This window comes from Equus przewalskii, chromosome 10, assembly GCF_037783145.1.
Source record: "Equus przewalskii isolate Varuska chromosome 10, EquPr2, whole genome shotgun sequence".
In the NCBI taxonomy this organism is placed as follows: Eukaryota; Metazoa; Chordata; class Mammalia; order Perissodactyla; family Equidae; genus Equus; species Equus przewalskii.
In genome coordinates, this window is record NC_091840.1 from 8,424,372 (window position 1) to 8,452,016 (window position 27,645).

The following is a 27,645-nucleotide window of genomic DNA, read 5'->3' on the forward strand; positions in this document are numbered from 1 at the left end:
CACAGTGGACATAATCTTTGTTGACTGTATGAATAATAATTTAATGTTGTAATAAAGTAATTTATGAGTATGCTAACAAATATGTAAATATTCAAAGTGCACCTTACCTTAGAATTCCTATGCAAGAAAGAAAATCATCAGATTTATTCTAATTTCAGAAATGTTGAATTAATTCATATTCTGATCAGTCCTCCCCTCTCCCCCAAATTATGTGAGTTCTTTGGACTTCCGAATGTTACTTACAGAATTAGAAAAGACTCCTGTCCATTTTAACCTTCTTATTCCCTCATCTTGATGCTTCTGAGTATATTCACACACTTTGATATTCCAGGACAGCAAAACTGAGGCCGAGCATAAGTTCAAGGGGAGGTGGTTGCTGCCAAACTCATTGAATGTCTTTGACTTGAGGACAGAGATCTATAAGAGAAACTATTTTATTACCGTAATGCTACCCTCGTCTTACCTAGAGCAGGGCAATGGCCTCCCAGGCACCTGTAGCTGCCATCTGAGACTGTTCAGCTGTAGTGAATGGTAAAGGTTTGGTGGGATATTTTTCTCTTGGATACAGCATAACTGGGGAACTAGCTTTGGAGGAAACAGTTTTCAAGTCCGCCTTTCTTAGGGATGAGCCATCGACAGGATCACGCCCCATCCTGGGGTTCACACACTCAAATTGTCAGTATCAGTTAAAGATGGCTTAGAAGATGCAGAGTTCAGATCTGGGACATCAGATCTCTGAGGCAGCTGCAGAGTTTTAGGAGAAGCTGTGCTTGCAGAAAGCTCTGCTAAGCTCTGCTTCTACTGGATTGTGAAGTTTGTTGTTTGGTTTTTGTTGTGTTTTGTTTAAGTTCTATCAGGTAAATCAGAAGCATCGACCCTGCTTGGCCCAAGGCTGGAGGATGAAAGTCTCTGAATCCTTAGCCACAAGAAAATGTGCACTTTGGGTCTTTTGGAAATACAGTTTTGGGGGAAATGCAACCAATTTGACTCAAATGAATTGAATAACCAGGTCAGTTTTTTGATATGCTTCTCGTATAGGTGGGGTTAGTGCAAGAGTATATTACTTGATCTTTGAATTTGAAAAGTTGTGCAGATGAGTTCTTGCAAGGGGAGACCATAAGCTGCATTCCGCACCATCAATGCCCAAAGCATGGTTCAATCTTTGGGTGTTGACCACCTAGAATACTGTGTGAGTGGGTGGAACTCTAACCCTCCATCCTTTTGCGGCTCCCAATCCAACCAATGGCTATTTTCTGAAAATCTAGTTGATCCTTAGGATTTAGAGAGCACTTCTAACATTGGAAGTCCCCAAGGGCCCCTCATTTATGCCTGTACCTTGGCAGTAGTCTTAATGAACTCACTCCAGCTATTCCAACATGGGCAGCTTTAAGTGCACTGGGCTTCTGAGCTGGGGGGGATATCTCATGCATGGGAATGCTAGTAATTCTCCACGTGCCTCCTCCCACCAAACAGTCCACTCTGTGCCCCTCCCTGGAGGCTGATGTCTGTGGACTGTCTCAATTGGCTCTCTTGCCCTCTGGCTCTGGTTGAGTTCAGCCATGGGAAGAGATCATAAACAGATCCGCTGTGATTCTGGCTGTGGCTTAGTTACTTTATGACCACTGCTCCTGATGAGTCTTACCTTCCTTGTGGTTTCAGCTCTCACTGGGTTCTCACAACATCATCCCCACCCTGTCCCCTTCAGCTCTAGGGCCAGGAAGGGCTTCCACCTTTAGCTAGTCTCCTCATCCATCTCTTGCTCATTCCCTTACGCCTCCCCACACCTCTGTGCGCAGCTCCTTCATTACGTTCATTTCAGTTAAATCCCTCTGAGTGTGCCATCTGTTTCCAGCTGGACTTGAGAGCAATACAGATGGTTATAGACCCAGGATTAGCAGCATGATCCTCTCCCTCTGGTTAGCACCAGGCCCCACGCCAACCACGGTCTCACAATGGAGGAGGAACAAAGAGCTAACTCAGCAATTTGTAACATGCCGTGAACTGCTAAGTTGCTAGAATGCTTTGGCGATATGAGGCTCTTCAGGGAGGTGAGAAGTTATACCCCCTGGTCCACTCTGGTGGAGACCCCAGTTTAGTTAAGCTTAGCAGAGTGGAAAGAAAGTCCTTTGTCCAGAAAGGAACACTCTGTGTAGACAGAAAGTGCGTAGCACCTTATCAGGCAGACACACAATGCACTTACTTTTCTGCACAGGCCTTGCTTTCATCTTGCGTCACAAGGCTGGTTTTGTTAGCGCCAGCCAACCTTTCCTAATGGCATAGAAACAACGGTTTAATATTAGCCATTTGGAAAATGGTCAGTTGTTTAATGACCAAAAAGTTTCTGATCTCCTTTTGCTGTGATTAAAGGTGAAGGGAAGCTAATACTTACTGGGCTCCTCTATGTGCCCAGTAATAAGGAGATCAATTATTTAAAATATTTTCTTTCATCCAGTCTTTACACAGTTCTGTAAGGTACGAGGTGTTCTCCCTATTTTGCAGACAAGGAACAGTGGGCTTGGGGATGTCGGGCACTTGCTCCAGGTCACACAACCTATAGGTAGAGGTGCGTTAAGAGGTTAAGAGAGCGGGTTCAGGGCAAGTGACACGAGTATGCCATGCCTCAGTTTCCTCATCTGTGGAATGGGGGTAACAGCAGCACATCCTTCCCAGAGCTCTCGTGGGGACTGAATGAGACGATCCGTATCAAGTGCTTAGAGCAGGGCTTGGTGCATCATGAGCTCTCAAGAAATCAGCTAATTTTCTTCTGATTTTAGCAGTCTCATTTGTAGTTAAAACTCTGTTTTAAGCAGCTGGAAATTTTTGTGATGTTTGGATTTTAAGTGAAAGGAACACGTGAAGATGATAAAAAGTTGTGTTCTTTGACTTAATTTTAAAACTCTTGACGTTTCTCTGTAATCGGTTTTGCTGTCAGCGAGACCTGGCGTGTCTCGTGGCATTTTTAGAGCACTCCTTCCATCATCGGCTTTACAGTACTTAGCCGTGCTATTTAAACTAGGCTACAAGATCTGGAAGGAATCAGAGAGGGCCGTTACAAATCAGCCTGTGGACAAAATGGGACTCACCCATGGCTGTCTATTTTTAAACTTTTCTTTTCTTTTGCTTCCAGACAAATGATTGTTAAGACATCTAGGAAACATTTTGTAGGCTTTTCATTTGGCTTAGAGTTTAAAACAAATTGTAAAATTCTAAAGTTACCAGTTCAGTGTTCTGGGAAATCTGGATGGTGCGGATTATATGATCTAGGCCTCAGGCCCACTTTCCGGAACATGCGCAGTCTTTTTTGGAGGTAGGTGGGGACAGGGGTGAGCTCACTTAGCTGGCCTAATGAACACACTTCAGTCTGAGTCCCTTCAGTTGAGAATATGATTTCACGTGAAGGTAGTTTATAAAATAGTACACTTGCAAACAAAAAAAAGATAAAGTCACTAAAAAGAAATGTTTGCTTCTTGCTTTCTAGCATATACAATCAATTATAACAGCAAAGATAGAGGTAAATTTATCTGACACAGAAACACACACAATTACAAAGGCAGTTGCAGCTTATTTGAAAGGAACAGCAAATTTAGCTATTTCACTGAAATACTAGACATGCGGGAATGACACGTTAGCAAGAATAACCACATTCAAAATACCATAAGAATAATAAAAATATCTAGCTTATGTGCACACCTCTTCGTGACGTATTGAAACCATCAATCACATCACGTAGCTGAAACTCTTTTTGCAGTGAGGGCTGCTGAAAGCGTTTTTGGATGTCCCAGGTTTCCTCCTATCCATGGAGCATGGAAGGCGAAAGAAAACTCCATTAAGTCCTCAAAGACAGGGGTGGAAAGGAGCCCAAAGACTCTCATTTCATTATCTCCAGCACCTTCAGAAAGGGGGGGGGGGCAACAACAGTGTCAGCATCACCCCAAAGAGCGGAAGAGGGGGTGACATGCAGTACGAGAGCCTGGGTGTGAAGAGTTTTCAGTGTCCTTCGATAGTGATTGATCTGCTGTTTGTGAAAACCCACTGCAGTTTACTGGTGAGTGACAGCGGTGGGTGATGGATAGATTAACTACAAAATAAGGGGTAAGGAGACTTTAGGAAAACTGTGCCCTCCACATTCAGCTATCTTTAAACACGTTCTGAAAGTCAACTCCATACCCTCTGCACTCTCTTCTTTCCTATTGAGATGCTTCTCAGGCTGCTGGAAACGCGAATGGAGACTTTTCTTGGGGAAAAGGCTTTCATATAATTCTAGGTAGTCGAACTGTCTGCTTGTACTTTTGCTCGCGATCAAATAGGGTGAGCTTGGCGGCTGCCCGTGGCACTTCATTGTGTGGCTGGCCAATTTCCTCCTCCAAACAGATGGGAAACCAGTTGTCATTAGCTGGTTGTTCTAGCGAGGAACCTTTTTTCTCCTGTTCAACTCCCTATTAATCTGCTTCTGTCTGAGGCCGTGCAGTGACCAAAAGGAGGGAGAGATGGAAAAACAGAAGGAGCCTGGTCTGGCTCATCCACCCAGGGGATTAAATGCCTCTGCTGACTGTTTCCTTCCGAATCAGTGCCCAACCTCATTTTATGAAAACTGCGTGTCCCTTTCTAGTTGCTTAAAGGTGGGCCTTGTGGAATTCTAAAAAAGAGAAGGCATTTTTAAAATTTCAAATTTTAAATCTAAATATTAGAGAACACTGTTGTGAAAGATAGGTGGAGGATACAGTTAAAGGAAATGAACTTTTACAGGATAAATTTCAAAATGTGACACTCTCTGCTCAATGGCAGCCTGTCCCCTGCCTTGACTCTACCCAGAGTACCTGGACCTCCGGTGTCCTTAGCACCCTTTAAGGTGAAGTTGACCTCCAATGACACGCTTTACCTTTGAAGCGACCTGCCACTCCAGTGCCTCGATTTGGTTCTTCTCCAGCAATTAGGATTTACTTTATCAGTCCCGGAAGCAGTAAGGAAGCCCTGGAAATCCCAAACCCTCTTAATAGCCATTTTCACATCAACCCAACAGCCCAGAACCGTGTCGCTGATGGCCAACTAGATTTTGTGTCTGCTCAGTTGGACCAGAAACATTTCGTTTAAGGTCGAGGAGGAACGGGTTTCCTTGGCTGCAAAGACAGCCCCCAGCAGAGGCCAGGTTCTGGGGCCACATGCAGCGTGGCTGAGGATGCGATTCTGCCGCCTTCCAGTCGACAAGCCCTTGGAGCTGGGAGGAGGCGAAAGGTGGTCGTGTGAAGGAGCAGGGGAGAAGTGAGACATCCATGGTCTGTTGCCTCCTAGAGCGCGCCTGCGACAAATAAGACAGCGCTCATCCACCTGGGAGTTTGGAAGAGATATTTAGGAGACGATTTTAATCTGCCAAAAAGCGTTTCAGCTGAAGCCAAACAAAGTGAGTCTTCACGCAGTCTGAGCCTTTGCTCTGCAAGCGTCTAGCCTGCAAGTTGGCGGTGCAGCTGGGATTAAGCTAACTTTAATTAATCTTAGGAATGAACCCTGGAAATCAGACTTCTGTTCATCCAAGAAGAATATAACAATGCTCTCTTCTTCATCACATACTGGCAGCTACTTAGAAAGCAAACACGATGAGCTGATGTAGGTGTCATGAGCCATGGCAGTGGACTGGAGCAGAATGGTGGACAAAGGGAAGACTTCTTTTATGCTTAAGAGACTCTTGTGGAGGGGCACTCATGGCTGAGGAGGAGAACAGCACTTCATTTTCTTGGCGGCTGAGCATCTCACCTTCCCCAAAGCGTTCAACTTCAGATCCGTATGAAGAAGCGTCGGGGGAAGAAACGTCTGTTAGAACTCTGTTCTTGACGAGAATCAATTTAGAATTATTTCGAGTGGATTTTATGCAGAGGAATTGTATTGTTTTTGTCACGCGGAAGGATTGCTGTTAGCAGAACATGTCATTTATACGGGTTGATTCGTGGGGGTGATTGTAGTAAACCATTCACACCTTTTTGCAAACTCTGCTTTTGAAAAAATTTGAGATGGCCTCTTACTGCAGGGACAGCTGGCTGGGGCTAGGCGTACAGTCTGTGAGCTGGCACAGCATCCTCTCGGTGAAAAATTAGCTCGTGCACAGTGTCCCCCTCCCCCATCTGGAAAAAAATGACCTAATATCCCTAGATTTCAAGTGCATTAGTCAAATTATAGTTATCTCCCTCTGCGGAAAGCCTTGGAGAATCTCTGCATTGGAGGTCTTGCCCGAAAGATATAGAAGGTGTATTGTGTGTGTGTGTCACATGTGTGCCTTACATGCATGTGCACGCATATCATATGCACACACTTGAACATGCTCTTTATATGCATGTACGCTGCATGTGTGTTGTGTCACCTGTGTGCATTGCATTAAGTGTGGGTGTGTGTCTGGGAGCAGAAAATGTAGCAAAAGTACAAGTCGAGGTGAACTTGAGAGCCTTAGAAGATGGTCCACGTCCCCTGAGAACGGGAATGCTGGTTAATGTTGAGAAAACAACTAAGCTTTGGTTATGTTATGTGAGAACCATTTGTGTGCCTTGTTAGAAAATAATACCCAGGAGAAAAAACATCACTCTGTAGTGACCCTATTCTCTCACCTGGGCATGGGAACCCTCCCAGGAACTGATGCCCCAGCCATCTGCCAGGTGGGGGAAGCACTGTCCAGGGGCAGCATTGCCGCTCCTTCGCGGGGCCTGGAGGGTGCACTCTCCTGTACACGTCCTGTAGAGCCGATCATGGAGCTTCCACTTTTGAGACGAGCAGTTTTCCCGCAGGGTCGCTGCACTGGCCACTTCATAATCTCTTCTTTGTAGGGACCTAGGACCACTGTGTCTCCTTCTGTGTCCAGGGCTAAAACAGTTGTATTTGGTAGACCATAGCACGCCGTTCTTCCCCTCTTCAGTGACTGCCACTGCAAAGGGACCTTCTCTATTGCTTAAGCAATTGGAGGTCCCAGTCGCTGAATAATTGGAGTGGCCGAGGCTGTGGGAAGCCATTTTAGATTTCTTTTTAAGTGGGCCTTGCATCGCGTTCCTCAACCAGCTTTTCTAAAAGCGTAGAGCAATTTTATCTCTAAATGGTATCTTCCTTTTCTGCCTCTAGTCCCAGCAGGATCAGGATCAGAAGTGAGCCAGTCACCTCTCCCAACCAGACACCATTATCCTTGCGAAGAGGTGCTTTTCTCTCCCTGCTCTGTGCCTTCAACAAATGCCAGGAAGGAGAGAGAGATGAAAAGAAAGCCTCTCCCCTTCTCCATATGAACTCCCTCTCCACCCACGTGAAGCTGAGTCTGTGTCATCAGCTCTCTCAGGCTTGAAATCTTTGTCCAACAGGAGGCAGACGTCCATCGAGCCCAGCGATAAAGCCACAGCATTTCATTTAAGGACATTATACTCACTTTTAATCTTAGGAGAATGAATAACGTTTTGTATTCAGCTTGGCTAAGTCTTGGTTAATGTTTAGCTCTGTTTTCCAGCACAGTCCGGATACATACAACCTGACACGTCTGGAGGAGAAAATCAGATCAGCAGTCTGTGTTGGGTCACTGCTGATTTAAAGGAAGGGGTGGGCAGTCATTGAAGGTGGCAGCGGGGGTGGAAGGTGTAAAATCTTGTCCTTGAGCTGTTATTCTCAACCCTGCAGACTCAGGTACCAGAGCCGCAGAAGTTTTTCAGCTGTGAGTAGAATATAGTCCCTGGTGTCTACTTTCTAGATGAGCTGTTAGAAAAAAATGAGAGAGACTCTGCCTATGAGAACGTTCCCAGAAACTCACATATCAGAAGCAAACAACCTCTTAGGTGAAAGTTTGCTCTGATAGAACATTTGGTAGGAAATTCCATGTTTTTGAATTTGCAAAAATGTGGATTAGACATGTGACTGATTGTAAGTTATTACTTATAAGCTCCAATGCTAGGACTGCCAACTGTTGTGATTTTTATGATGACACATTTTGGAGACACTAATTGGCCCTTCCCAACCATATATGGAGCCTTCGATGGTTTTCTTGCCACCTCTCTTCAACAAGGGCAAAGTTCATTTCCGCCTTCCATTGTAACTTTACTGTCTTTATTGAGCACTCACTCTTAGAGCTGATTAGGACATGTACCTGGACAGCCGTTCACTTCCTACTCTCTCAGTGCCCGACTGGACACTTTCCCAGCATGGCGCTCCTATCTACGGCAACTGGGGCTGAAAGCTCCAGCAATCAACACTTGTGTTCCGTCATGGAGAGGAGGTTAAATCTGTGTAAGCAAATAGACTCCAGGTCACTGCTGGCTCTGGAAGTCCCATCCGCCGGCCCACATTTTCTTCTTGGCATACTGTTTATGACAGATAAATAAATCCATGCAAAAATAAAAAGAGGTACAATTATAAGATGAGGCTATAAGGAAAGCTCTTATACAAAAACGCGTACAGTAAAATCCCACACCATTACTAAAGGGAAGGTCACCTCAAGGTCAGCTCAGGACTTCCTAGCAGCCACAACTAATGGAGAGTGACTCCTTATTCTCCTCCTCCTCTTCCTTCTTTTTCAAAGAAGCAATCAAAGGAAGGAAATGCAGTGTCCTTCCATCATCCAGTGTCCTCCTTGTGTTTTCTTAGACTGTCCCAAGCTATGGCATGAACCCCACCAAAGTTCCAACTCCATGTCCAATATTACTCAACTCTGTGTTACTGAAACACAAGCTAACATCGTTCAACACAGGCCACAATGTCATATTATCTCTCTTGATACCTTTCTCACTAAATCCACTTAAGTTTAATCAGTTCTTAACTACCCATGCAAACGGATGGTAAGCAGTTGCTTGCATAGTCCATATGATCAGATATCCTAAAGTCAATGGAGTGCATTAATTTTTTTCTCCCTCAGCAACCAGCAGGGTTATCTTCATAATTAAATGTTGAGTTGAGGCTAAGATTAAATTTTGGAATTAAAATCATGTTAACATTTAAATTAAAATGTTTATTCCCTCTTGGATACAAGAAACAACCAGAGACTAAGTCATCCCAGGAAGAGATCTTTCAAAGAGAGGAGAATACCTTTCATACAGTAGAAACCTGACTGCTTCTTTGGACAGAATTGTAGCATCAATCTTAAAGGCCTCAGCTTTTAGCCTCAGAATGCTCATCCTGCTGCTGAGTACCCACCATGTACCTGGGTATGCATTTCATTTCAAGACTTCCGGTGGCTGCTTTGGACCCCAGCCTCCTTGGAGGCAGTTTCTCTGATCACAGGGGCATGAGTGCTATAGAATTAGTCTCTCTGCCTTGAAATTATTTCCACCAAGTCTCGGACCCTTGAAATTACTCCCTAAGTGAAAATCAGCGTTTATTCAAAGGCCCTGGAACACCTCGTATTGTAATAATGGTAAAGTTGGGTTTAAAGCAGTTTCTTCCAAATCTTTCATGATTTTATGAAGGAGGAGGAAGAGGAGGCGGAGTCCCTCTCCATTAGTTGTGGCTGCCAGGAAGTCCTGAGCTGACCTTGAGCTGACCTTCCCTTTAGTAATGGTGTGGGATTTTGCTGCGTGCCTTTTTGTGTAACAATTTTCCCTATAGTCTCTTCTATAATTGCACCACTTTTTATTTTTGCGTGGATTTATTTATCTGTCATAAATCTTATTGAGCACATTTTTTCTAGGCCACGGTAAGTACTTTTGGGAATGAGGTGGCATGAATTATATAGGCAGATAGAATAAAGTCGGCACATTAACACAAGCACAGGTGGAGTTCTTAGTCATTCTCACTGTCAAACAGCTCTTGCTTAGCGAGCCGGAAGAGGAAAGCTCATTTTTAAATATGGTAAAATCTATACGTGAGACACGAAGAGTGAGGCTTTCATCTACACCCAGAGATGATGACATCCTTACAAACACCCGAGCGTATGTTTTTCATGTCCTGGAAATTGTAATCAGTCAGTGAAATGGGTTTCATTTCCCATTGCTTGTATACGAGCCCATCTACAATTTCAGCGACAGACAGAAAAACGTCACTGATGGTGTGAAGTGCTTGTCTATGACAACTCTTGAGGAATCATAGCTCAGAGTCTGTGGCATTAAAGGTCAGTGTTTAATGTGTATGCGATGGGTGAGTAAGGTGGCGGGCATACCTGTGAGGGATGGGACTCTTGCCAACGCTCACACCCGTGCATCCTCTACATGCTACATATTTATTGGCTGGTGCTTATGTTTAAGAACAATGTCCTCAGGTCTTTAGCATGCACTGTGATTTTCTTAGTGCCTAGTTTTGCATCAAGTCCTTAAAAAACCCCTTTGAGGAGCTGTTGAATTACATTTCCATTTTCTTTCATTAGGAAGCCATGTCTGGCATTAAAAAAAAAACCTAATTTCATGGTTTCTCATAAAAGTGTAACTTTGCTTCGTTCTTATTCATTCTCACAGTGGGGAGAAGAAAATAGTTTCCCCACAAGAATTGCCGTCCATTTTTTTGCCTTTCAGGTTAGTGATTTCCACCCCCTCTCCCCTTCCGTGGCTCCTGAAGAAAAATTAAAGCAGTTTGAGCAGAAAAAAATGCAACCTTATAACAAAAGCAGACCTGTCTTCATAAATACAATGATCAATGACCACAACCATTTAAGTCCTTTTGGGTAAATGAATAATTCTTTGATTATATCTAAGATGAGAAAACACATGAATTTATGTTCTGGGTCCTCACCTGTCATCTCCCTCTCCCTTCTTACTTTCATCTAACCTGCCTGAAATTAATGAAGCAAATACCCAGGGGCAGAGGCAGGCTTTGTGAGGCTGGAAGCTGATACAATTTAAGGAGACCTCTCTAAAAAAAAGAATACAAAAATATCTTACTTTTACAATTTTTTACAAAAACGTATGGCCGTGTGAACACACTGCCCAAGCAAGAGAGAACCCTGAAGCTTAAGCTTTATTGGCTTCATGGTAAGTCCATTTCTGTGGGTACCATATTGAAATAAATTTCCATCTATGCTATGCACACTTGAACTTGCTACTTGTGTACTTGAGCACAGAAAACATAGGTTACGGCTGTACAGAAAGGAATATACAAGTATAAGTGTAAGACCACAACATTACATACTGGGCTTTAAACACACAAACACACAGATATAGTTTTCTATTTTTCTTGAGCTTCAACATTTCTAAAGGTCGTATCCAGGCATGATCTCCATTCCTCCAGACTTTGAATTGTCTGCCTGCCTTTAAATGTTCGCTTTAAGGGAGAGGTAATCAATTTAATACATTATCATTCACTCAGACAAGCCGACTCAAACAGGGTTCTTTGAATTGGACTCATGCTGAGCAATTCCCTATTCTAGAAGCCAGGTGTGATGCGTGGGAGGAAGGAAGGGAGTGGGGGTAGGGAGCACGTTGCCAGTTAGCAGAGCTTGGTGTTTTATTTATTTATTTTTCAGGCAGTTCAGATACTGGTCTGGAGGTCTCCATTGAGGAGGGTCCTCTGGGTCTCTGTGGTCTCATTCAGCCGGGACTTGTCCTGCTTACTGTCACTCCGTTCCCCGTCATCTGTGCCGCTCACCTTGACCAAGCAGAGGACATTCTGGAAGCTCTTCTTGAAGTTGTCAGACAAGAAGGCATACAGGATAGGGTTGGCACAACTATTAGCGTAGGTGAGGACCACCACAAAGTCAAACATGCCTTTAAGGGCTGGAGTGGGACTGATGGCCACAGAGACCGAAGAGACATTGAATATGTAGAAGGGAAGCCAGCAGAAAATGAAGACAGCCACCACTATGGACACCATCCGGGTCACCTTCTTCTCAGACTTTTTCCTTTTAGAGGAACCCACTCGGATTCCAGAAGACTTCACTTTGATGATAATGAACAGGTAGCAAAGACAAATGATGGTGAGGGGTACCAGGAACCCCAAGATGAAGGCATAGATGATGAACCCTGTGTACCACGCTCCAGATTCACCTGGCCAGTTGATGGTACAGCTGCTTCTCCCCCACTGGTTGCTCCGAAGCCCAGCATATATCATGATAGGCAAGATGACCAGCAGAGAGACTCCCCACACAGCCACATTGATCATCTTGGCTGTCCGGGGTCTCCTCCACTTGGCCGACTTGATGGGGTGGACCACAGCCAGGTATCGGTCAATGCTCATGACTGTCAAGCAGAAAATGCTGGTGAACTGATTGATGCCATCCACAGTCATGACCACCCGGCAAATGGCCTTGCCAAAGGGCCAGTGGACCAGAGCCACCTGCATGGCCAGGAAGGGCAGACCCAGCATGAAAAGCTCATCTGCGATGGCCAGGTTGAGAATGTAAATGTTGGTGATGGTCTTCATCTTGGCATAGCGGAGGATGACATAAATGACAAGCGTATTGCCACACAACCCAATGATACAGACCACAAAATATATGAACGTGAGGACTGCATTGCTGGTCAGATCATAGTATGGCTCTGTCTGGTTTGAGCTGTTAGCAGCTGCCACAGTGCCATTGAGGTCAAATGAAGAGGAAAGCCATGCTTGGCTCCCATTGAGTAGTTCGTATGCCATATCCATGGCTGCCTTACAGTCTTAGGCTAGTTTCAACCAGCCAAAGAGCTTATTCTCACCTTAATGGGTCCTGGAGGCAAAGGATCCACTGTGACATCTGCAAGGAAAAAAGGAAGAGGCTCATCAGCCAGAGGCTACTTAAGCTCTCATCAGCTTTCCATGTTTCTAGTTTACCCTCTCAGACATGCTCTCCAATTGAAAAGTGTATCTTTCCACATCAGTGTTAGAGCTACCAGCCCATTCTCATCAGTGTGCAGACTTTTGGAGTTGTTTTTTTCCAATAGCGGGGAAAGTTTTGGGTTAAGTCATCAGTTTGTCTTGTCTTCTTGGTGATGCACGTGTAGGAGATGGCTGTGGCTACAAAAAATACGCTTTGATTTGTAAGAAGTTGACTGGTCCAAAGTGTAAAAAGGCAGAGCTTGGAGAAGCCCAGCCCCTGACCTCAGAGGGCTCTGATGCTGGCCTTCTCGGCCTTTTCCCTCTGAGGAAATCTACGCTGACTTATTGACTGCTTTGGAGTCTTTCCATTCTGAAAACTCCATGGTGGAAAAGTCCTGGACTTTAGAGGTAAAACAAACCAGGGATCCCCCCGGAGCCCACGTGACCTCGTGCCCGGCACTTGGCCGCTGACTCTCATTTGTCAAAATGGGGGTGTCATGAATGTTAAGTGATGAAATGTATGTGAAAACGTTTAGCACTGTGCTGAGTTCATAATCGGAACTCAAAAAATGTTATCTTTTCCTCTTTTTCCCCCGCCACCTCGTTTATCTCTAATCTGTTGAAATCTGCCGACACAATGGACCAATTTATAGTCTTAAATGTTAAAAATAAAAATCTGACTTGCTTTTCTTTTTAGAATGCACACTTTAGTTTATTTTTGTTTCTTCTGTTTTCCTTTCTCCAATACCCAGTGCTTAACACCCTCATGCCTAACTAAGAAAAGAGGAGAGTCCTTTCCTAAAGTCCCTGGTTGAATGCGCATCTTCTAACACCGCTCAGGATTTGCTTGATCCCCTGATAAAGGACAAAAACAGGAGCCAGGCATGAGGGAGCCAGGCTCATTCACAGAAGTGAATTCCAAACCCTGATGTGGCTCATTCACATTCACTGTCCACTTCATCTTCCCAACCATCCTGTAAGGTGGGGATAGTTATCCCCATTTTATAGATGAGCAAACCGAGGCTTCGAGAGTTCAAGTAACTTGCTCCCATTTCCTTGTACACAACTGATGGAGCTGGGATTTGAACACAGGACACCCAAGTCTTCTGAGCTCTGCGCAGCATCACATCTGCTGCTCGGTGGACTGGAAAACTAGTGGCTGATAATTGGGCTTTAGTTTGAAGGAGCTGCCTCCTGTTTTACGTCCATGCTGAGAAGATAATTGTAACATTATTGGCTTGGCCTAAGATATAAAACAATAGCTCATCACATAATTAAATGATTTATCTACAGTCATGCAAAAAAATCACTGGGGGACTTCTTTGCTCTGGACACCAAGGACATGGGAATAAACAAAAGACATGGCTGGTGTCCTCTAGGAGGTGACAATTCAGGAGGAGAGACATGCAAGGAAGCCAACTTATAGAGGGTGGGAATTGCATGGAGATATGAACAGAGGACTTAGGAGTGCCTTCCTCTCCTGGGGGCTTCAGAGGAGGCTTGGCAGGAGGAATGCTTGAGCTGGGTCTTGAACACATGAAGAAGGAGGCAAGGAAGAGGTCATTCCAGGAAAGGGGAAGATGGTAAGGGGGGGTGTGTTCAGCACATAGTGGGAATAATTCACTTGGTGCACACGTTTCCCCTGAGCAGGGCACTTTTCCCGGTGCTTAAGTGAAGACTGGAGGAACTGGTGATGAGTTAAAGGGAACTTAGCCAGCAACAAGTACTTGAGGATCCTTGCCCGCCCCTGTCTCTGATTCATTTCGCACCGCCAGGGGCGCTGCTTATTATTTCTGTGCTGATTTCCCCACCACGCAACTCTCTGCAAAGCGGGGTCTGGGCTTTGTGGCTGACCTTTTCGGCAAAGTACTTTGGAGACCCAGGATTTAATGTCTGCCTTGGGTAAAAAGCATAAACTGGCAGCTACTAAAAACAGAAGCTGCAAAGAAACTGTTTTTGGTATCCCTGGATTAACACGGCTTGTTTCCACTATCATTTCTAACCGTCTTGTCAGTTACTTTAATTCTATAGACCCGGAATTCTATTTAAGCCACCTGCAGAAAAGTGTGCATGAATCAGTAGCATCTCCAGGGTCCTATCCATGTAACAGGCAAGGTCACACGCCAGTGTCTGGGTAAGACTGAAGACCCCTGGGTTGCAGACGCCCTGTCTAGAGCTTCTGGGGTAGAGATGAGGATGGTGCAGGCGTGCGAGGGAGGGTGGAAAGCTGATCTCCAGCCCTACCTCTGACTTTTGGGCTGGAGTCTCACTCAGTGGGATGGAATTGCAACGGGGTCAACTTTTTTTTTCTGAAATAGGCTGAGAAGCAGCATTCTCCACTTTTGAGAGAGGCAGCAATAGACAGGGTTCAGAATTTGGAGAAGGTGGCAGAGGTGGTAAGCCGGGAGCCAGTCCAGAGTGGGAAGGCTCCTCAGAGGAAGAAATGAGTTTAAATCACAGTGAATCTTATTTCATCGACAATGAAGTCAGCTGCCTAAGGTCTCTGAGGGACTTCTGCTTTATTTGGGCCCCATTGAAAGTGGAGTCCAATGCTGGGCAGGCAATACTTGCTGAATTGTGGTCCAATTAAACACACAAGGAAGTTTAGTTTTCTGCTTTCTTTATTTTTCCAGCCCAAGAATGGTTAGATACAAGAAATGGCTGGTGGTTTCCTCTGAGACTGAGTCCTGGCCCTGTTGGAGAGGAGGCTTAGAAGGGTCTGGGCATCCCCTGACGCTCCCAGAGGAGCTGTGGTTACCAGCTTAAGAAATGGAGCGTTGGGATGGGAACCGGGCATCAGGGGTGCTCCCCAATGCGATTCAGCTTCAGTTTTTTCCTTCTACCCAGCATCTTTCCCCCATTCAGCCCCCACCCTCAGTTCCCTTAGGGCCTGCTCAACCCCAGCGCATCTCCCGGTGGCTGAAGCGTGAGCCCCACTGGCGGTGACAGACAATAGCCAGGTGCCCCCGGCATTGGAGAGCCTAGGAGAAGCCCGAGGCGGCGCTGGGCGAAGGGCATGGAGGAGAGGTGAGACTCCGGACTGCCCAGATGGCTCCCTGGCTGGCACGCAAAATCCTCCACTTCGCCATCCAACTCGCTGACCCTCAGACCCAAGGGTTTCCTAAAAGATTCTTTGCTATTTCCAGGCAGAGGAAGGGGAGATTAAAGATTGTGGTGCCAGCACCCTCGTCTCTAAATGCAGAGGCGGGGCCGAGGCATCATGGATGGCTGGGAGAGGGCGACAGCCGCTCAGAGACTTGCCCGGCGGCTCCGGGGCGCGGGCCACTCAGCGGTTCGGTCTCTCCAAACCCGGGCAAACTGTCCTCTCCGCCCGGGCGCCAGGGGAGCCGACTCTGGACCGTTCCGGACCCGTCTGCCAGGCCGGGCGAGCAAGAAGAGCGGAGAAGCGCGTCTTTTCTCCGCTCCGCTGCCTGCCCCTCACAGACTCGGATGTCGGGGTGCGCGCCCTCGGGAGCCGCGGCGGCGTCCCCTCCTCCTGCCCCCGCCAGCCTCGCTCTTCGCGCGTCAGGGGTCTTTTGCAGGCGGCTGGGAGAGAAGTTATCCCGGTTGCAGCTGCCACCTGGACACTCGGGTGCGGGATGAGGACTGGACGAGGGCGCACGCCACGCACACCGGCATGCAGCTATGCCCACACGGCCGTTCAGCCACACACGACCCACGGCCCCCCATTCACGCCAGGACACCTGCTGTCGTTCATTCCCACAAAAATTGCCCCCAAAAGGCACAAGGGCGGAGAACCACGCAGCGCGGGACCTGCACTCAGGCACACTGAGGCGCGCACCACCATGCAGCGCAGATGCACCCAGGTGCCCAAGTGCGTCTCTCTCTCTCTCTCTCTCTCTCACACACACACACACACACACTCACACACAGGCACTCCTACACACCACCTCACCTTTGCTTTTCCGCTGCACTCCGCTAGCTCGGTTCGCCGGCACCCAGCGGCTGTCCCCGACCGAGCGAGGCGCCAGGGCTCGCAGCCGCTTGGCCGGGCCCCTGCGCTCGGCGTCCCGAGTTGCCGGCTCAGGCTCGGCCCTCGCGCCGCGGAGAACTCGCCAGCCCGCAGACCCCGGGCGCCGAGCCGCGAACTGAGGCTCCGGGCGCGGGTGGCTGCGCCGCTTGGACTGGCCCAGCGAAGCTCGGGCCCCTCGGCACATTTCCCCCCGCCCCGGTTACGTCACGGCAGCTTTGCTCCGCCCGCCCGGTCCCGTGGGAGGACAGGGGTGAGCCAGGTGGAGGATCCCGCCTGTGGCTGCGGGCAGAGCTCGCAGGCAGGGTAGGGGTTAGTGGGAGGACCCGCATCCGGAGGCGTGAAGGGTCAAGCGATTTTGGCCTCTCCACGACTTGTGGTAGGGACACACGCTGCTTTCCCAGAATCGGCTCTGTTTCACCCAACATATTCTAGGCAGCTGGAGTGGCAGCTGGGGTGACCCAGACTCGCCCTGGGACCTCTGCCATCTCCTCAGTCAGACAAGTTTGCAAAGTTGCGTCTACCGTGGGTCATCCTTGGGGGCAGGGAGCAGGCCAAGGGAAGGCAGGGAGAAAATGGGTCGGGGGAACGCACTTCTCCATGCAGCGGCCAACGCCCCTGCACACAGTGTGCCAGCCCGCACTTGGGTTCCAAAATTCAGTTCAAGAAGCAGGCAGAGGCTCCGCAGGCGAGCGACGCATCCCGGCTCTCCCAGCTTTCCAGAGCTTGGAGGCGCAGCGGCCATCACCATGTCAGTCGGCACCTGCTGGTCTGACCCAGCACGGCCTTCCTCCCACGCGCTGTGAAGGAAGAAAGGGGAACATGCAAGAAGTGGGAGTTGTGTCGCATCAAGTTGCAGATATTTATTTTTTGACTGTGATGATTCAGCCTCTGTTCCAATAGTTTAATAAGTCATAATCAATCCTGCAGCCTCTGCTTCCTCACCGTCCTCCAAGTACGCACACATGCATACACATGAACACAGGGCATGTGAGTACAGTTTGAGAGGATGGGAAAACAGACAGCGAGCATCAACCGCAGTTTTCTCTGTGGGCTGTGCTGCCTTTGTCCATCCTATTATGTGATTTCCAATTTGCCAGGGAAAAGTTAAAGTCAGAGGCTGTTTAACAGGTAGGGTGAGCCCTAGAGATGGGTGAGTGACCTGGGAAGGGAACCACAGGATGAGTTTACAGCTGGCTGCTAGTATCTATCTGCATCTTGGGGTACTCACTGTAAGGGTGGAAATCAGGGGTTTCCACTGGATTTGTCTATTTCAGAGCTGTTGGTGATGATGGGGCTCAATCCATCAGCCTGGCGCTTGGGGGCTCAACAGAGGTTGAGCTGGTGACTGCCTCATGTCCCAGCCGGTCTGGGAGGCAGCTTCTGGGAGGTGCAGGGTAGAGGGGCTGGGGCAGGTAGCTCACTAGAAGAGCCATTGGCTGGAAGAGGGAGGGGTGGCAGTAATACCAGGAGGGCAGGGTGGAAGTGAGCTCAGGAGAACCACGCACGCTCTGGGGACACAGCTGCAACAGGAGCACCTGTTGCCACGTCTAGTTGAAAACCAATGACCCAACTGGTTTCCAGGAAAAGAGGAGGGAAAGGAAGATCCAGGAAATGCCCACTCCACTCTCAAATTCCTTTCCCGGGGACTGTGTTATCTTTTCAAAGGTCTACAACTGTTGATGCCAAACTCATGTATTATTATTATTTTTTTTAAAATTGGTTTTCTAACCTATACAGGAAATGAACCACTGGCTCTCAAAGCCCCCTCCCCTCACAGGTGGCCCTGATGGGACCATGCCTGGTTCTCTTTTTAGTTTTACTGTGAGTACCGTCATCCCGCAGGATCAGCTGAATAACCGTCTCCCTCGAAGCTGCTCGGGTGTTTGGTGGCCCCCTCTGTGTGCTGGTTGGTTTGCAAGGTCAGTAGTTCCCCAGGTGAAATTAGAAACTGCCCCCACCCTGGAGAGCAAGGAAAGACCACAGAAAGAGGCAGGCCACTCCAGATTGGTAGGTGGCGGTTTTAAGAAGCAAAGGAACTTACAAGGCTTGTCTTGGGTGGCTTCAAGATGAGTCGGTGTCTGCACCCACCTGCCAGAATCTTAAAAAGTTTATGTAGAGGCCTTAGCAGGGTTCAGCCACATATTCAGTCCAGGCGGTCTCAAGAGCACATTGCTTTCTCAAGGCTGTGTCCTTGAAGTGGCTCCTAGTACGGGAACAGTGGGCAGAATGTACATTCCAGGGAAAGGGAGATGGGTAAGGAGCCTCTGATTGCTTAGGTCCAGCTTGCGTGTTAACAGGTGGTCACGTCTTCTCGATGGCCTCCTCCAATAATGCCCTTTACCTCGGATGACCTGAGACAGTGAAATCCCCCTCTGTGTTCTTTCTTTGTGAAGTCTTCTCTCTCCCCCTATATGTCGGGTTGGGTGGGCCCAGCCTGGAAAAAGTACTGGCCCATCCACCTCAGGCACACCTGTCTCTGCTGCAAGGCTGGGTGAGTGGGGTCTGAACAGCATTCACCTTGATGGCAGAAAATGGGTAATCTGGAACAGTTGTGGATCTTGTCCAGATAATGTGGGCCACCCCCTCCTCCCTTTGAATGCCTTGAAAGAGCTGTGTGACGTTGCTGCCACCTGCACTCAGCAGCCACCTTCGGGTTCCAGTTCCCTATCTGACTCCTAATGGCTCTTCTCTTGACTTTCCCCTCCATCTGCTGAATGAAGCCGGTGCTGTTCCTCTGGGGCTGCCCCTTCTCCCTCTGCAGCTGGGTTAGTAACTAAGTAACACAACCTTGAGCCAGAAAAATCCAGGGGCTGGGGAGGAGATAACCTCCGCACTGGCTTGTTTGATATCTTTAAAGCAATTAAATAATACCCTTTCCTCTTTCAGCACTTATCAGAGAGACAATAGACAGCAGGAAATTAAGAACAGGAGCAGGACAAAGGGCCAGGCTGGTGCTCAAGCCTGTAACATGGGGAGATGCTGCTCAGCTCACCTTCCGTGAGAAGGTCACAGCCTAGGAGCACCGACGTGGATCACAAGCCCCAAATAGGTCATTGTGTCTCTTAGAGGCTTAATAAATTAAACGGGGGAAACTGTTCCTCTGCAATCAGGTTAGTCAAAGGAAGTCTGGCAGTTAAGCCTAGAGGAAAGCAGGAGGGCCCTGGGAGGAGGGTTGGACCTGGTTGGGAGTGGTGGATGCCTATCCAAGTATCTGGTGTGGTTTTTACTGTCTCCACAGGAATGCCAAGGATGAGGCTCGTCATTTCTATTGACTTGCAAAGAACAGTGCTCCTGTTGTGGAGAACATACACAGAGGAAGAGAAGGTCCCCTGCATGGTGATCGTATTACCTGAACTTCCAGGGACACCCCTGTTTTCAGCCCTTCTGTCCCTTGTCACACACCAACCATCTGCATTTTACCAAAATAGAGATATCAGCTTCCACCTTCTATCTCTGAGACTGCATCTTGTACCTGGTGGCAAGAAAATTCCTTTCTGACATCATCGGTCCTGATGTTTAGTTTGGAAAATACAGAATATGGTCATCAGAACTTTTTAGAAAATTTGGTCATTTGGCATAGTGAGTTTAGGGTCTCTTCAGATACAAAAGGGGTTAACGTGAGGACCTTTCTTCGTTTCCCCCACCCCTCGACAGGTATGAGTCTGACTTGACACATCACCGTTTTTCGCTATTAGCATCCCCGATCCACAGGGGACACAGTGGCTAAGAGAGTGAGCGGGCATTAGAACCTCTCTGGAAACCACCCCAAAGAAGTCTGGAATCAGGGATCATGCTTAGAAGACACATGGTTAAGATATTATTCCTTTTTCTCTTTTGCCCTCCTCCTCTGGTAACCACTACTCTGTTCTTCTTATCCATGTGTTTGTTTATTTATCTTCCACATATGAGTGAACTCATATGGTATCTGTCTTTCTCTGTCTGACTTATTTTGCGTAGCATAATACCCTCAAAGTCCATCTATGTTGTCGCAAATGGCACGATTTTGCTTATTTTATGGCTGAGTAGTATTCCATTGTGTATATATATACCGCATCTTCTGCATTCATTCATCCGTTGATGGGCACTTGGGTTGCTTCCACATCTTGGCTATTGTGAATAATGCTGCAATCAATGTAGGGGTGCATAAATCTTTTTGAATTGTTGGTTTCATGTTAGCCTTAATTGTTTTAAGCCCTTTTTCCTTCAGTTTGTCTCCCATCTCAGAGTGTCTTTGTTGATGAGTTCTGGATTGTTTCCAAGTTCTCTGAGGCCTGGACAACCATCCGGTGTTTTCTAGGACCCCTTTTCCTCCCCTTCCAAACTGAGCCAAGTAACAACCAGTGTCTGGGGCTCTCCTGTTGTCCGACCTGCCCCCGGTTCTGACTTGCCTCATTAGCCTGCTCCCTGGGCAGGCCTCTTCCTGGGAAAGGCGGGCTCCCTTTAGGGTCAGATTTATAGACTCGCAAAAGCCAAATGGCCCTCAGAGAGCACCTGGTTCAGGGCTTCACAGCCAGGCTGCCCATCAGAACCACCTGGGGAGTGATTTCAAAAACTAAAGATGCCCTGGCGCCATCCTTAGTGATTCTGATGTAACGGATCTGGGATGGGGCCCAGATAACTTTTTAAAGCTCCCCGGATGACTTTATTGTCAGCTAGAGCTGAGAACCACCCAGAGTTAAACCTTCTCCTTTTAGAGGTGCAAGAACTCTGGATCAGGGAAGTGAAAATCTCTCTCCGGGGCCAGACAACAAGCAACTCAGTCTCTGCTCCAGGGCCACTGTGGGATCACCATGCATCCTGTAATTCCAGGAATCCCATTACGCGGGTCAAGAGAGCACCGGGCAGGGTTTGTGCAGGTGTGGGGCCTGGGGGCTTCCTCTCTACTGGCAGCTGGAACCAGAGTTTTCCTTCCCATAAGGATAAGCCCCACTGAGTAGCAAGCACCTTTGCACGTGCTGGGATATCATGGTGAGGTGGGGGGGCAGCACCTCAGTGCCCCTTTCCAAGTGCCCATTGCAGACGCACTGTCACTTGTAGGAATGGGTGTTTAACAGCTTGAGAGCTGGGTAGCAATTTCACAAATGGGCCAGAACCAGTACATGGGCCTGGCTCAGTGGTTTCATTTGTATTTAGAGCAGGGAAGATCAGAGCCAGATTTCATCCTGTCCAAACTCCTAGAACCACCACACTGGGTCGCCCTCCTATTTCTGATATGTTCCTTCCCAGGGTCTGTGTGCCTGTGTGCTACCAGCAGCCAAGGACCTTGGCGAGGAGCCTCACCACATCCTTTCTCCATGGATAACTCCTTCTGGCTGTGGAAATTCTCCTTGTCCTTTTCTTCCTGCTCTAATAGCCAAAATGATACTTCATCCTTAATGGAACAGAGACTATTTACACCTTAAAGGGACTTTGGGGAGGCACAAGCCCACAGGAGAGGATCTCCAAGTGGAGATGCTGGCCTGATGTTGGTGGAGGGGTATTCACTCTGAGAGGTGTCTGTCTCAGATGGCAGAGTATGTAGCTCTCTCTCTTAGAGTCAGGAATCTCTGCTGCTGAAAGGCCTTTGTCCCCTGGGAAGCGAAAGCCAGGAGTTAATCCAGTAACGACCGTTGATAGATTTAAATGCTCTGTTTTCCAAGAGGCTGCAGTTCCTTTGCTGGCCTCAGGGTGGGGTGAGCGCCCAGAACTCACCACCCCATTAGGCCTCTGCCAGCTTGGGCACCACACCTTGCAGGATGGGGCCCCAAAGCCCATCCCTAGGCCTTTCTTTTCTCCTTTTCTCTCCTCCCCACCCCTCTTGCCAATCCGGGGATGGAATCAAAATGATTGCAGTGCCTGGCACTTAGTGGTTTGCAGCAGATTCTAAGTCTGGAATAAGCAGCCTCTCCCTGTCTCCCTCTCCTGGGGCACCTGTGTCCCCTCTGGATCACTGACGAGGGTAATCTGTTCTCTCCCGGGTCCCTATGCGGTCGGGTGGTCTTGCTGAGAGTTTTTGCAGCCTTGGCTGGGGTGTGATGAGGTAGCACTGGGGGCAGAGGCAGATTCTTCAGGGGGAGTTTTTACAGCCCCGTGACTTTGGGAAAGTGTCTGGAAGAGCTGTCTCTGGGAGCTTAGCGCCCGTTCTTGGCATGCGTGCTGAAGCCCCAGGAGAGACTGTCGCCGAGTGGTACAAAAGTTTCTACGAGGCAAATAGGACAGATTTTCCGCAGGAGGTGGCTCCGTGAAGAGCCCTGGGCATTGACACAGGTTTCAGTGTCAGGAGGGGCTTCCTTGAGCCAGGTGAGGCCCCCGTGATGAGACTTGGGCACTTTCCAAAAGCGAGAGTTGTATGGCGGCTTCTCCCTTCTCTCTTGTAGAGGAGCCCTTTGTTGGCATTGTTTGCTGGTCCCACTGCGGGTCCCCAAGGTTCATGCTGCCTGCCCGCCCATCCAAGGCCCCAGAGCAGATGGCTGGACTAGGGAGGGGGAGCCAAGGCTTCCACGCCCCACAAATCATTCGTGTGTCCGCTTGTTGCTCCCACAGCTCCCAATGGCTGCTCCTCCCACTCCTTCTCTCCTCCCCCTGCTCCTTCTCTGCCCTCTCTCCCACCCCACTCTCCTTCTGCAGCCAGATCTCTTCTCTGACAGATTGCCCCCGCATCTGCTGCCAAAAACTAATTTCTCTGTGCCACTTCAGACGCTCAACTTCTCTCCTTGGCAAGACCCTTTTATTTGGGGTTGTGAAGCGTGGCAATTCCTGGGTTTTGTTTCCAGCCTGCTAGAACGTGGAACCCTTTTGAATAATTAGGTTTAGGGCTGCGGAGCTGTCTTTGCCCCTAGTAGAGGTAGCGACAGAGCAGGTGACGGGGGAGTCGGGGCTTGGCCTCCCCGTGGGATGCTGCAGAAAGACTCGCTTTAGGGTTCTTTGTATAATAAGCTCATTTAAACAGAAATTAAACTTTTCTAGGTATACACGGCATATATAAATTTTAAACTCCTGACCAGAATATGGTTGGTTCTAAAAGTCAGACCCATCCCTTAAAAATGATGATTTGGCACCAATGAGTCTATTCTAAATATCGTGCTTCAGGCTTCAAAGTGAATTTTCCAAGAGGCGTTCCAAAAATGATTTAGCACTGGCAATATTGAATGCATATTTTGTTTTCCAAGATGAGCAATTTTTAGCACTATTAGTTTGTGAAACTGTTTAGAAATAGCCAGCACTCCCTTTGATGTATAGTTCTGATGCGGTTGGCACGAAGAAACAAACCCAAAACGTGGAACAGGCAACTGACGAGGAGATCACGCTTCTGAAGATGACATCAGCACACAGTCCGCCTACACAGGTACACGCCTTATCCATCCATCCATCCATCCATCCATTCAATAAACAAAAAGACCACCTCAGAGAAAAAGGGAGAAAAATTGTTTTCTCAGCTCTGCAATCAAATGTCTCAGTGAGTCCCCTCCAGGTGAGGGAACTCAGAAGCCCCTCCATCCTTAGCAAGGGCTCAAAAAGTGTGCAGGGCAATAATTTCACTTGATTGCTCCGTGGACCTTTCAGAAATCAGATGTTTTCTCATGGTCTGTTATATCCGACACAGGGAAGAGGCTACAAAGGGCTATCATCTCTAAGACTGTCTTTGTCCTTTTTTTCTGGTATCTTGCCACAAAGCTGGCAGTCCGTCAAAAAGCAATTAGTGGTGCATGACTTAACGAGCATTTGATGCATTTCTTTGGGGAGTAGGAGGGCAGCGCTGGAGCCCCGAGTAGACAAGAGGCTGCCTAGTGGGCTGGAATTACTCATCCTGGTTAATTTCTTCTAAAATGATCTCATTCTCTATAATTTGAGGTCCAGATAGTAAAATACATGCCGATAATATACGCTGATCTTTAGTACGAGCTGGTAGAAGGATTTGTTTGGCCAGTAAAATCTTTTGATTTTAAATTTAATTTTATTTTTATCAAGTTATACACGTACATAGTCAAAATGTCAAATCGGAGGATTAAGCTTCTGATGAAAAACAGCAGTCTCCTGCTCCATCCTTCTCCATTTCTGATGCACTCCCTAAGGGCAAACACTTTCAATTCTCTTTACTGTTTCTTCTACTTATTTACCTCCATGTTTATAAAGGACACACTTGCACTTCTATTTCTTGATTTTTCTGTTTCAGATTCTATTGACTCCCTACTGTGAAAGATCCACAGCTCACCTCTTGTACAACGGATTTCCCTCCCCGCTTTCCTCTCAATGTGGTTATCCTCCGTTTTGTCAAATCAGTGGTCAGTGTTTGCATTATTATAACTATGTAAATATTACTTAAAGCTGAGCCGAGCACTATTCTCTGCTGGCCTCTTCTTTCCTGTAGAGACTTTCATTTTCCCTGGAGTTAATGATTACCTCTTTTTTAAAAAACTTGCTTATTTTTCTATGTAGCTATCTATAATTCATCCCTCGATTCTGACAGGGTTGAAAATCTCTAAATGTGTTCAATATGTTGGTTTCCTTTTTGGCTTGGAGGCACCCTTCCTGGACCCCTTAGTCCCTCTGCTCAGCCCGGACCGATCGTCCTCTAAGTCTGCTGCATTGCTGTCATCTGAGGACTTCTCTTCACCACCATCCTGAGGACTTTCTTGCTCGCTTTCCAATGTTAGTTTTCTGTTTCCTCCCTCTAGCTCTGTGTTGGGCTTCCTTCTCTGTTTTAGTGAAGCATCTCCTCCAGGAGCTTCTGGAGAAAGAATGTGGTAGCCAGCCTCCAAGACAACCCCCAGTAATCCCCGTCTCCTGGTGCCCTCCCACATTGTATCAGAATTGGTCTCTGTGACCAAGAGAATACAACCAAAGTGATGACATGTCATTTTAGAGATTAGGGGATAAAAGTCATTGTGGCTACTGTCTTGGTGACTCTCTCTGGCTTGCTCTTTCCTCTCCTCTGATTCTGTCTTCACTTCCTCTGCCCCTCCTCTCTCCTCCTCCGCCTGTTCCTCCTTCTTTTCTTCTTCTTCTTTTCACCCTCTCTCCCTCTCTCTCTGATCATTCTTTCTGAGGAAAGCCTGTTGCCATGTTGTGAGCAGTTCTTCGGTGGGAAACTGGAGCCTCCAGTCAACAACCCCATGAATGAGCTTGGAAGTGGATCCTGCGACCCCAGTGAAGCCTCTGATGACTGCGGCTTCATTGCTGAAGGCTTAATTGCTCCTTCATGAGAAAGTGCCAGCCAGACACCCTGCTCAGCCGCTCCCAAATTCCTCACTCACTGAAAACATAAGATAATAAATGTCAATGGTTTTAAACCACTAAAATTTGGGTGATTTGTTATTCAGTAATAGATATGACAGCTGTAAATTTTTTGATACCATGCTTATCTAAAAATGTCTTTATTATATCCTCGCTTTCAACTGATGATTTGACGGCGTATAGAATTCTATTCTAGAGTTGGAAATCCTCCTCCCTAGGAATCTTGGAGGCATTCGTCCCGTGTATCCTGGCTTCCTGTGGGTGTTGATGTGTCCAATGCCTTTCCTTTCCCTGTAGCCTTTGTGAATCTCCTCTTCATGGCAGGTGTTATGAAATTTCATAAGACTAGGCATTGGTGTGAATCACTTCTTTCTTTTATCGTCGGTTGTGTTTGGCATTCAGTGGGCCTCTTTAATCTGGAAGCTCGTGTCCCTTATTTTTGAAAGATGTTGTTACATTAGTTTTTTGGAGATGACTCTGCTTCTGTCGTCACTGGTCTCTCTCTGGCTCTCCTATTATTGAGACAGACCCGTTCTCCAGTTGCCGTTGTCTTTTCTCTCTTATTTTCTCTCTCTTTGTTGGTTTTGTTTTGCTTTCTGAGTGACTTTGATCTTCTAACCCTTCTAGTGAATTTTTTTATTTCAACTGTTATATTTTTCATTTCGAAGCACTTGTTCTATTCTCAAACATTCTCCGTTTATAGCCTTCTGTTCTTGTTTGATGTATGTAATATTTTGGTCTCAATTTTTTAAGGACTTTATTCGCTTTTAATTTTCTTACATTTCTTGCTTGTCTGTTTCCTTCAGATTCCTTTATCGTATCTGTCTTTATCTGTTTTTCAAGGCTCTCCGCAGATATCCTTGGTAATCCTTGACTGATTGCCTTTAAGAGTGAAGCACTGTAATGCTTACTGGAGGCTCTTGGCGCACAGCTGTGGATTAGTGGATTCAGTGTAGGATTATCAGGTGGGACCAGGTTATTTGGTTGAGGAACCTCCCTAATCTGTAGATTGTTTTCATTAGGGCTGCCAGCTTCCCCAGAACCCCTCACGCTGGATCCTAGACTTTATAAGCCTGGTCTGCAGTGCTATTGGAGCAAAGTAGGAGACGACGGTTTAGAGTTGCACTGTTCAGTACGTTGATGTTCATTTATCTTCCCTGTTGGCAGTATTATTCTGCAACCCCAACTTCCAGTGGAGCTGATGTCCCCAAGTCCAGAGCCTGGCTCTTTCAACCACTTCACAGAGTGAACTTTATTTTTTTTTTAAATTGGAGTAGGGGTGGCTACTCAGCGTGAGGCTGGATGGAAGGGTCTAACCACTTCTTATGAAGTCATTCGCTCATCCTCCTCTTTCCAGCCTACCTGGAGCCTCCAGTTCCTGGCTCTTCCTGCAGCTCTGCAGCCTGAGTTGGCTTTTTGTCCAGTTGGCTTCACCCATTTGAGGTTGTATTTCATCTTCGCCGTTCTGTGAAGTCCGTTATCTCCCCGGCCATTTTCCAACTTCCAAAACTTTGTTGGCCTTTTCTTGTTTGTTGTCATTTCTTCTGTCATTCTCTTTCTCCTTACAAATTTTTGCTTTCCAAAATTTCTTTACTGTCATTTTCGGGGCCAGCTGCATGGCCGAGTGATTAAGTTGGCTCGCTCCGCTTTGGCGGCCCAGGGTTTCGCTGGTTCGGATCCTGGGCGTGGACGTGGCACTGCTTATCAGGCCACGCTGAGGTGGCGTCCCACATGCCACAACTAGAAGGACCCACAACTAACATATACAACTA

The 27,645-nt window shown here is 47.4% G+C and overlaps 1 protein-coding gene and 1 long non-coding RNA gene across 4 annotated transcripts in view; one reads left to right on the forward strand and one right to left on the reverse strand.

The window, feature by feature from the left end:
• LOC139073844 (uncharacterized) overlaps positions 1–26,026 on the forward strand; it is a 33,667-nt gene extending 7,641 nt beyond the window's left edge. Inside the window, exons 2-3 of the long non-coding RNA XR_011522925.1 lie at positions 18,475–18,579; positions 19,899–26,026. This is a non-coding gene — a long non-coding RNA (uncharacterized lncRNA). The remainder of the gene's footprint in view (positions 1–18,474; positions 18,580–19,898) is intronic.
• SSTR2 (somatostatin receptor 2) lies at positions 3,371–16,941 on the reverse strand. Of its 3 annotated transcripts, XR_011522923.1 has the most exons (4): positions 16,583–16,840; positions 11,521–12,604; positions 6,591–8,312; positions 3,448–5,766 (listed from the first exon to the last, which is right to left on the reverse strand). XR_011522923.1 is itself a non-coding variant. In XM_070560106.1 (3 exons), exons 2-3 carry the CDS (start codon positions 12,511–12,513, stop codon positions 8,259–8,261), a joined length of 1,047 nt encoding a protein of 348 aa, XP_070416207.1. In that variant the 5' UTR covers positions 12,514–12,604; positions 16,583–16,871; the 3' UTR covers positions 3,371–8,258. The 3 variants fall into 3 exon arrangements, 2 of the variants coding, with proteins under 2 accessions (XP_070416207.1, XP_070416206.1); XM_070560106.1 differs by having other exon boundaries at positions 3,371–8,312; positions 16,583–16,871; XM_070560105.1 differs by lacking the exons at positions 3,448–5,766; positions 6,591–8,312 and having other exon boundaries at positions 10,592–12,604; positions 16,583–16,941.
• Positions 26,027–27,645: the final 1,619 nt, after the last annotated feature.

What these genes read in the sequence shown, in the direction of transcription:
- SSTR2 (XM_070560105.1), bottom strand. Translation starts at nt 12,513, where the DNA reads ATGGATATGGCATACGAACTACTCAATGGGAGCCAAGCATGGCTTTCC.